Source organism: Seriola dumerili, unplaced genomic scaffold (genome assembly GCF_002260705.1).
Source record: "Seriola dumerili isolate Sdu_G_001 unplaced genomic scaffold, Sdu_1.0 BDQW01000043.1, whole genome shotgun sequence".
NCBI classification, from domain to species: domain Eukaryota; kingdom Metazoa; phylum Chordata; class Actinopteri; order Carangiformes; family Carangidae; genus Seriola; species Seriola dumerili.
In genome coordinates this window covers 3479717-3490850 of record NW_019174298.1, presented here as the reverse complement: position 1 = coordinate 3490850, position 11134 = coordinate 3479717, and the positions used below count along the sequence as shown (strand labels likewise).

Here is an 11134-nt window from a genome sequence, read left to right as displayed (position 1 = left end):
CAGTGGTAATGTGGATATGGAGAAGGCCCAGAACAGAAATGTGGAGCCAGTCCAGACCAGGACTGAGGCCAGTGGCTGTTTACTGGCCAGACACCATGGGTCAGAGAGGTAAACATCACCAGCAGCACCAGACAGAGCCACATAACAGAAAGAAGGTGACATGTGGAGAAGACAGAGGGACAGCATGGGGAAAGAATGAAGAGTGTTTGTGGAAACATATGAGTGATACTCCTTCTGGGTTTGCTGCAGAAGAGAGAGAGGGAGATAGAGAGAGCGGGAACCGTTCGCCAAAGTGTTTGTGGTAGAAAAACGCTCTGTTGCAGCTTTTCATGGAAGATGAGCAGCTTCTGCAAGTTGTTAGTGATTTGAGTTGAGTGATTGAAGAGCCTTGATTATCTGTAAGCCGACATACCACAATTATACCACACCTAACATGTAGCTGGAGTGTTGCTGAAACCAGAAGACCTTTTTGCTTTTAATGGAGATGATTTAGTATGTTGATTTGTCTCTTAGTTTTGTTTGCAGCAATGTGCTCTCTGACCTCTTCAAACCTCTCCCATATCAGCTACAAGACCCAACCTACTCATCAGAGACTCATTGAATTCTCTGCTACAGCTTAGCTGTGGTTAGCCATTAGACCACATATCTCTAATCCAGGGCCATTATCTTTTCCTCGCAGTTCCATTAACATCTTGGAATAAACTCAAACCACTTTGGTCATATCTCCATACAAGCTTTAGCCAAATTACAAACTTAACGCCAAATGTCCCATTCCTGGTAACATCTAATGTCTTCCCATGAATCTGTTGCAAAGTCTTTGGCGTCGTATCAAACCTTGCACTGTGTGCATCACATGGCTGTGTTTATTGCCTGTGGTTTGACATCGATAGAAAAAAGGCCTCTAGTGAGCCAAACACGTGGCCACCTGGCTCCAGTAAGCCTGGCCACAACATGGACGCATACACACATGCACGCACACTGACAGAAGCTTGTCCAATTAGACAGACTTAATAGCAATGGTGACAGCAGCAGGATAGGACAGGAGACAGCTAGGGCTCAGATCAGGGACGATCAGCTGAGATGAGTCTGGGACTCTGGCCAGCAACACTGAATGGGAGTTAGAGTTGGAGAGAAGGAGGGAAAGACTTTAGAGAAAATGGTGATTAAGAGCTATTTACTTAATATCCCTAATAAACTTACGCTGATGAGAATTGATGTTTCTTTATTGCGTCTGCTAATGATTAAGAGGGGATTTTTGAGAGCTATGATTTCAGAGAGCGCAGAATTGAAATGGGACAGCAAAACAGAAAAATACTGATAACAGATCAGACCCGACTTTTGCTGCTCTGCTACTCTGGATGATGGTCCCATAACTCAACTTGAGCTTGGACTGGGAGAAGCGGAGGGATGGGGGAAGTGGAATACGGTAGGAAAGGTTGGGATGGGGAAAAAACGTTCACAGAGGAAAAGAGGAACAGGGAGATTTACTGTTGTATTAAAGAGATGTGGGAATATAACAGGGGAGGTGGGGATTTTTCTGCGGCTTTTTAAAAGCTCCCTGTGTCCTAAAACAAATCCTGCGCTTTTCAGAGTGAGCTACAGCATGATCAGTGAGGTAGGACTGCACACACCTGCGGTGCCCGCTGAGAGAGCCGGAGAAGTAACAAGAAAAACAGGAAAACGAGAAAAAACAAATATGAAAATAGGGCTGAATAAACACTGGAACATCAGCAAATAGAGGGGGGGATTGAGTTTGAAAAATATTTAATTTGCATGTAAATTTTATTTTAAAAACGGCACTCGACAGGAAGCCCCTCTGAAGGAAAGCATTTGAATGTCTGTATTTTAGATTCAGAGCTCACTATCAAAACCTTAGTGGCAATAAGCAAACTGGACGCACTGATGAAGACCTATGAGTGAATTATAAGTTCCAAGGTCAAGTATAGACTAATATGCTCAATTCTACTCTATGTTAAGCAGATTTGATAATGATTTAAATATAAATGTGTATTTTATTTTAGAGTAAGACATATACTTATACAGAACATACTTTTACTGAGTTGTTGAAAACAAGTAAAGAATCATTTTCTTGACCATTTTCTGTTTCCTGCTGATTAATTTCCTCCTTGTCCTACTAAGAGGAAATTAATTAAATGCTATTTCTGTTCATTTTATCATAAAAAAAAAAAAAAAAAATACCTGGAACAAGCCTATAGGCAAATCTGTTATCTCTTAACTTTTCCCACATAGGGAGCTCCGAATTTACCACAAAATGGGATCCAAAGTCACTGAGTATTACATTACATTCATTATGCAGACGGTGACCTTTTTTTCCATATACATACACATCAGGGGTAGTTAGGGGTTCAGCGTCTTGCACAAGGACACACCGACATGTGGACAGGAGCAGATGGATATCACACCACCCAACCTTACCATGGCCGACTCGCTCTACTACGTGAGCTACAGCAGCCCTGCATTTAGCTGTAATACAGAGACTCCCATGTACATTTGCATCCCCTGCATCACTTGCATTCACTGAGGCGGAAAAGCTGTTAAAACGCTTTTTTATTTATAGGACAGTGCACTGTTTATTAAATGTTTGATTCTTTCGTTCCCTGGGGAAAATCCTCACACCTGCTGATTTCACGTTTCATATCTGATATGTTGGGGCATAATGAGGGAGAATATCACAGAGGCTATAGACAAAAGAGAGGTTTCTGTATTTAAACATTATGGGGGAAAAAATCAAAGCAGACAAAAGCAGTGTGTGTGTGTGTGTGAGAGAGAGAGAGAAATGTCTGAATAATGCATCAGAAATCTCTGAATTATTTACAAGGTGGAGGGTGTTGGCACAGGTGGCAGAGGGTGAAGAGAAGCGAGGCAAAGAGAAAGTATGGAAAATTGAGAGACAGCAGGAAAAAAAAAGATGGAAGAAAACAGGAATGGCTTTAATACCCAGTAGAAAACGGTGAGAGATGAATGTTTTCATCCTCTTCAGGGCGCCATCTGAAAGGCCTGCTCTACTCTGGGTTTCCCTCCTGCCCTTCCTCTCCGCCCTGTAACCATTCAGCAGCTTCTCCCCTGGGTGTGGGGCTAACAGGAGGGGGCTGCTTTCACCTCAGAACCCTCACACACACACACAACGGTAGGAAGAGAAAGTGAGCAATGGAGACAGATTTTGTGTGTGTGTGTGTGTGTGTGTGTGTGTGTGTGTGTGTGTGTGTGTGTGTGTGTGTGTGTGTGTGTGTATGTGTGTGTATTTGGGGTGCAGGGGTATTCAAATCCTTTCTGCTGTGACAAGGTCTGCTAGAGTTCATGCTCTAAGTGCCACAGCCAAAGACAACACACACACTAAAAATGGAAGTCAGAGATCAGTCATCTGATGGGCAGGTGGGGGAGAGTGAAAGATATCTGATGGAGTGTAGACCGGGAATAGGAACCAGGAAAGGATCTTTGTTGTGGTTTGTTTAAGCCATGCGTCATTCAAAACGACTCGTCCGAAGTTTAGTTAAACTCTCAAAAAATGATATACAGCACAGGCGCAGACACTTTTATGAGCTCTGTGACAACAGTGAGACATGACAGTGGAGGTTACCGCTGTCTCTGTTGTGCCGCTGTGCTAATCACAGCGTGTACTTGTTTCACCTCTACAACTTTAATTAGTTAGCCTGGGAATTCTATTGGCCCTCTGTCATGTCCTTATGCTGTACATGATCAGAAAGGCAGACGCACAGACACTGACAGACACACATGTCTGCCGAGCAGACCTCAAAAGGTCTACCGCCTTGTTTTTAGCTCCTGCCTTTAATCACTTCAGCAGATCACTATAACAGAACATATTGTTCACACACTCGCGCACACACTCACACACACACACACACACACACACACACACACACACACACACACACACACAAACTCTCTCTCTCTCTTTCTCTCACGCTGTGTATGAAATTTCCAGGAGGGATTTTTAACCTCGTCCATCCCCACTTTTACCACCCCTCACCTGCCCCCGTCCATATGTCTGGGCACCAGAGCTCAAAATGTGCTCGCGCCCCACGCTGCACACACTCATATACAAATCCTGGGAAAATGTACACGTGCCTGCCTCACATATGGGTCATGCAAGTCAGACATGTGAAGCCCCTCTGGTACTGCAGCAGAGAGGGGAATCCAGAGGAATCACAGCATGGTCATCAACGCACACACACATACACACACACACACACACACTTATGAGTCAGACACAGACGAAAAACTCAGAGACAAAAAAGGTGAGAGAAAGTAGCAGCTGGAAACTGATGTGTGTGTGAAGAGGAACAGAATCCACACAACAGACGCACAAGTACAAACTTTTGATGCCATAGTTACATAGTTAGTTTATGAGAGCAAGTCATTTAACTGCTGCCCAGGAATATTTGTTTTCACTGTTACACCTGAGTAAAGGTTTAAACTGTTGTAACTTATCCCACAACAAAACCACACTGCCAAGGTTTGTAAATAAACTTTTTGCCTATGCAATCTCTGCACAGTAAGGACTCTTTTCTCACATGTAATCTTACGACATGGGCAATTACCAAAAAGCCCACTTTTTGACAAGCTATTCATCATAATTATGCATCTTGCCATACATCAAAGTGTTCATAGAAAGAAGGACAGAAAGACAGACAGCAGCCAGAGAAGTGGCGACCATTCATCTATACGCAAAGAGGGAAAACAAAACAACCTGAAATTAAAACTTCTACAAAAATATAGTATTTAGAAAATTGCAAAGGCACAGGATGATGCAAAAACATCAGATAAAATAGCACTGAACTCTGGGTACATCTCCCAGTATATTTCTAAATGTCCACCATAGCGAACAATACAATTAATCAAATTGACCCCATTTATTACAGATGCTTGGCTGATCAGAAACCAGTGGGTCAATTACACCTACACACATGATAAAACGTGATTTTGCTCAGTCAACAATAATTAACATTAAAACCAGAGTCAAGGCTTGGTCAAAAAGTTGCATACACACATGCACGTGCGCGCACACACCAGCATCCATCCTCCTTGCTGCTGCGACGGGGGGGGGGTTGACTGAGAAAGAAACAGAGGGGCCTGTGTTTACACTGGCAGGGTGAGCAGCTTGTGTGAGCCCCATGGAAATGACCAGCTCACATCTAATGGAGAGAAAGCCCCACCATGACTGACAGGGCCTGCTAGGCTTTGAGAGTCTGCACAATCAACGCAGCTCGTTTCCCAGCGTGCTTCACTCCTCAGGGCAGCCGCACCAAACTAAACAAATAGGGGAGATTAAACGGAAAATGGTTGCCATACCAGCAACATGGCAGGAGATCGTTCACTGAGGGCGATGAGGGTGCGTTTACACAGAGAAGCCGGACACTTAATCAGTTGTTCGCCGACTTGCGGTACATTATAATTCCAGCTTTAGTGGAGGGGCTGGAATGCCAAGGACGTCCCAGAAGTGTCATTTCTGAGACTGTCTTCGTTGACAATGTACAGTATTACATCCCCAGAGAGGAAAATTAATCTACAAATAATTGGCGTACATTTCCTTCCATGTTGTGCTGATATGTTTCCACCATGTGCTCCAAGCCATTTTCTCCATCTAATTGCATTCACAAGGAAAATAACAACCAGCGCAGGGCCCCAGTGGTCTCAAGAGTGGACCACAAATACAGCACTGATCTTCTTTTAAGATGTGCGTAAATTTTCAAAAGAGGAGTTTTCATCATAAAGCCTAGCATTACCATCCATTTCACAATACCATCTGTCTTCTGGGAAGAGAATGGATTTCTTGTATTGGTATTTGGATCTCCATTAACAGGCTCAGACTCCATTGATTCAGATAATTACATTAGATGGCTTTAGTCCCTCTCACAGCAGCTTTATGGTTATAGATGGGTTCACGGAGCCGGGGCATGTCAAAGCGGAGACGTCCAGCTGCAGAGAAAGAAGGTTCAGGAGGGGCAGGGGAGAAATGAATGAGTGGATGGATTGATGGACCAGCAAGCTAACACAAGGCCTGTCCCATCCATCAAAGTCAAAGTACGTACACACACACACACACACACACACACGCACAGCTTATAAATTGCTTGTAAATATGTTAGCCAATTGATTCAGTTGTTATCTGTGCAGCCCATACTTATTCCTCCACCTGTTATCTCTCACAAATCATCTTAGGTGAGATCAGAGAAAGCTTAGAGATAATTTCCACCCTGACAGTCTAGTTGTGCACAGAACCGATTTTTCCCAGAAGCTTTTCATTCTGTGCGAATGCACATTTAAACATGTATAATGAATCTACAGAGGAAGATACATGTAGTTGTAAATCTTCCCAATAAAGCCTATGACTGCCATCTAGTGGAGGAGAAAGAGAAGTATTGAAACATGCATTAACATTCAATGGTAGCAGTGGCACAAAGCACTACACAGCTCTTTTGTAACAAAAGTGTTGTTTTTATTAAAGGAAATTTTGTATCAAATGGGTCATAGAAAAGTAAATTAGCTGAAAGAAAAAAAGTTCTGAGGAAAACAGCTGAGATGTGATCTTCATGTTTGACAAATTTAACATTACAAACCACAACTGCCATTTTCCAGTGTGGCTTCATGAAACAAAAAGGATTCAGCAACATAAAACAATATTTATCAATATTTATGTATGAGGTATAAAACCACTACAACCACACACTACAAAGTGTTTATTGTCCTCTAACAAATCCTGTATATCTTATATAGAAAGTTGGGTGATATGAAGTTTACAGTTCACAATTAGAGCTCCTTAAGTGTTGAACTTTTAAATGCTCTATCACTGATGAAGATGACGGGTTTATGTATATTATTTATAATTCTTACCATTTATTAATTCAACAATTATTTTAAATTAAAGCAAAAAAAAAAAAAAAAAACTAGGGGACTGGTTTTGGTAAGAAATGTGATGCAACTGTGGCAACGCAAGACAACATGCTTGCTGAGCTTAGAGAAATCCGCCACCAGAGGGCACCACTGACATTTAGTACACAGCAGCCCTACCCTCACTGTAACACTCAGGATGACTTAATACGTTGCTTATGCTTCCAGGATGAATGTTAAGTCCATAGCAGAGCAGTTTCAGTCGACTGTAACACCTTCTGGCAGCTCCACCACCACAGGGGCGCAGTCATCCAAGTCTGCATCGAAATCCCAGCGAAACTTCTTGGTCAGGTGGGCTTTGAACTTCTCTGCTCTCTTTCGGAGCGTGCCGTCTACACCAGGACCACTGACATACTGGAAAAAGTCCTGTGAGAAAATAAGTCAAACAATGTTAATGGGTTTTAGTCCTAAATATGAAAATCCTTTGACAACAATAATCAATAATAATAACATCCAGGATCATGAATGTATGTGTAGATACTGAAGTATTGATTTACTTGAAATATGTCCTCATCTACTAGGCCTATATGTTGTGGGAGCTATTCATGACTTTGACAAATTGGACAAAAGCTGTTTATGTAAAATCCTTCTTTTATCACGAAGAATGTTTGATCTTCATTGTGGAATAAATGTAATCAGAATTGTGTGGGACCCACATTTACACTGTTGTAGCTCTTTTCCTTGTTGCTATGAGGCTCTCAGCCATTCGTCCCTAGAAAATCTTTAAATACTGGTGTGAGTGTTTATGTTTTTCATATGATTCCCCACCTCCAGGTAATTCCTAACATGTTACATCAGCATTAGTTTCCTGGGTTAAGAAAATTACTCCTAAACCAAAAAAAGTCCTCCAAATATGAGTTGATCTGAAAAATTGGAGACAATTAGATCCGCCTTGCTTCCCTGAGACCCTTGATAAATAAGTGCCCAAAGCAGTGAACCACTACGACTTGACTTATTTAATACGCCATTAAGTTCAATGGTAAAATACATTGACAGTGGGCTATTTTATATAGGACATTTTGATGTGTCACAGTAGGAAAAGCAAAGGTGTAAATATTAAAATGAACTATTGCTGAATCACATTTAGCTGCTTCGGTTTGAGGATTATGGTATTGTGCATGCTGGCTCTTTGTTAACACTATTCATAACACCTTTGCTTTCCTACTATGTCAAGTCAAAATGTCAGCTGTGATTTCCCAGACCATCTATTTATTTTTCTTTTTTTTCCTTTTAGTCCACACACTGAGAAGTGACAATATGAGTTTCTACTGACAGACACGACAGTTTCTTTCATTTGAATGGATGACCACACTTTTCCCAGCATTTATGGTGGTCATCTACCTGCAGCGTGGACGTGAGGAAGTTGCTCTGTGACACGATGTCGACAAAGAAGTCAGGCGGGATTTCTCCAAGCTGGTGGTAGAGCACGGCGATGAGCCCCAGATAGAGTTCCTTACGCTTCCTCATGGAATCCTCTGAGCGACACAACAGAGCCAGGAGACACTTCCAGTGCTCAAAGCCCTCATACACATTTCCAATCAGGAAGCATACAAAGGCAAATTGCAGCTCACCTGAGAGTGGAGAGAGGAAACGTAGGTAGTTTAAACATACAAAATGTTAAGGTGTGCTATTCTGACGACCTAATATTTGTGTATCATATACATACCTAGCAGGTTGAGAGGCTGCAGCTCATGGTTCTTCTCCAACACAGTCTCCAGGGCATAGCTCAGGTCCAGACTGCACTGGGTGATCTCGGCTGGTGTCGCCCCAGGTGGGTAGGTCTTCTCGGGGATAACAGAGAAGCGCAACTCTGTCCCCTCCCTTTGCTTCATCTTGGGGAGCCTGTCGAGTCCCTCTCTCATGCTCTGACAGGCTGTGTCGTTCCTCGGCTGCTCTGCCCTGTCTTTGGTGTGTCTGAACTCAATCTCAGGAATGACATCACTGTAAGCACATATTCGACCAGACAGAGGCTGTAGGTTATCGGCCACCTCCTTGCTCAGGCGGTCAGTGAGGGACACCCACTTTCTCATCACCTCGTATGGGTAGGGACCCAGGTAAGGATCCAGCTCTTGCAAGGTCGCCCGCATGCGGCTCACCTCCTCTTCATTCTTGGAGGCGGAGAAGTCCAGATCTTCTTCCTTGGGATCCCAGTTAGCCAACACGATCTCTCTGGGTTTGAGAGAGAGGAAGAGGCCTGTCTTTGGGCCAATTTCTCCTCCACAGCTTGGCGGGTTAACAGAGCTGTAGTGAAGGAAGTGCAGGCCTGGAGGGATCATCTTCACTCCCCGAAAGCGAGGACCCACCTGCCAACTCTTGCAGTCAATCCCCAACTCTGTGCCCTTAGGAACACCCAGCAGCACCAGGGTGGCTCCCTCCTCAAACAGCCTCAGAGCAACATCTGGATCCATGTCTACAGTGCTGCTGCTGCTGGCCATGTCTGCTCTGTCAAGGGATGCTTGACTTCAGCTTACTAACTAAACCAAACCAGACAACACAAGAGCTAAACTCCGCTTTCAGTTGTTACATGAGATTTCTCATGTTCAGGAGAGGCAGAAGGATTTCGTCCAAATATGTACAGCCGACAGTTAGCACAGAGTGGTGCTGCTTTTCTCAATGTTTTAAAAGGATGCAGTTTATCTGTCTCTAAAAATCAAACGTGAAAAATATAACGGAAGTAACACATTTAAACAAGCCGATTTTAAACGTACATAACGTGTTATATCCACAACGACACCTTGAGTAGCGACTTGTTGATGTTTCACGTCGTTGAGAAATCGTTTAGTCGAGGCTGTGCAACATAAAGTCTGTTCCGGACAGAAACATTACTGTATTCGCTTAGTTCCGCTTTTGTCAGAAGTCTCTTTGCCAAGGAGGTTTTCCATAAACAGACATATTTTGCTGCTTAGTTTCAGTTTAATCGTCGTCTCAATCCAAAAGATATCATTTACTTGATTATACTATTAGGTCAATTAGGTAAATCAATCAATCATCTTCCCCAAGTAATTTTTTTTTTCTCATGCTACAATGAGGATTCCTTGAAAGCAGTAAACAATGAAGAAATGTAACATAGATTTAGGTAGGGCCTTGTTCTATTTATTATTTATTTGTGTACTTTGTTTGTTATTCTTTCTATTTATTCATTTATTTATTGTCGTGTCTGAGCTGTATAATCGCTGTACATTCACCGAAAAATTAATCGTAAACAGTAGGAGTCTGCTATCGGCTTTTCACGAGATACACTCCTCCTTCTCCTACTACTACTACCAATAATAATAATAATAATAACAATAATAAAAGACATTTAACATTTTATTATATGGCATATACTCCACAACATGACTGACAGGAACATTTTATGGGTATAATAACATATGGCTTACAAACACAAAAATTGGTTGTTACAACATGAGAGACCTTGGAAAATGTGCATATTCTGAAAGTATTTGAATGCATTGCGAATATTTTTAGCTTATCTGTGGTTGCTTTAAAAACTATTCCATAAAAATGTGAGCACTGCTGAGTCTAGTATTTTAATAGACAAAACACTGAGAACTTGGCAACAGTAAACATTCATGACATTGCATTTGAAAATACAGTGGGTCATTGGTAATATCATCTGTTTGATGCAATGAACTTACTGGAAATCACCTAATATCTTCATGAGAAAGTAGGTTTACAGGAATCATTTCCTACTTTGAGAGCATACATACACTCTGAAGTTTCTGCCAACAAGTGATCAGTGCCTTGATAACTTTGATTAACCTGGTCCTCTTTCTCTTCTTCCCTCGTATTTTCTGGACAGTTGAACAAGAGGTTCTCTTCCCCTGAAAAGAAAAGCATTGTTGTGCAGTTATACAACCACCCGCTTATCTGCTTTAATAGTTTTTCATCACAGTAGCATTATTAAGGACATCCATGTATCCTTGTATGGATTATCTGCAACCATTTTCCCAAGCCCAGCCTTTGCTGCGCTGTTTTGTTTTGCTCTTTGTTTTGTTTGTTTATTGTGGAGAAATAAGGAATCAATGTATTCAGTCGACAAAAATGGATGAATGTCATTCTTTGAAGTCCTTCTCCTCACCAGATAATCAGGACTGCAGTTGTGAATGATGAGCTGCTCCATGCTCTCCAGTGGCATTTCCAGTGCAGACTGCTTGCCACTCCTCTGACACCGAATCTGCTGTGTCATACCATAGATTGAAAC

At 42.2% G+C, this 11134-nt stretch overlaps 1 protein-coding gene across 1 annotated transcript; it reads right to left on the bottom strand.

Moving 5' to 3' along the window:
• Window positions 1-6462: 6462 nt before the first annotated feature.
• Window positions 6463-9718, bottom strand: aar2 (AAR2 splicing factor homolog). Its single transcript, XM_022739169.1, has 3 exons — window positions 8597-9718; window positions 8272-8501; window positions 6463-7296 (listed from the first exon to the last, which is right to left on the bottom strand). Exons 1-3 carry the CDS (start codon window positions 9363-9365, stop codon window positions 7129-7131), a joined length of 1167 nt encoding a protein of 388 aa, XP_022594890.1. The 5' UTR covers window positions 9366-9718; the 3' UTR covers window positions 6463-7128.
• Between the last annotated feature and the right edge of the window lie 1416 nt (window positions 9719-11134).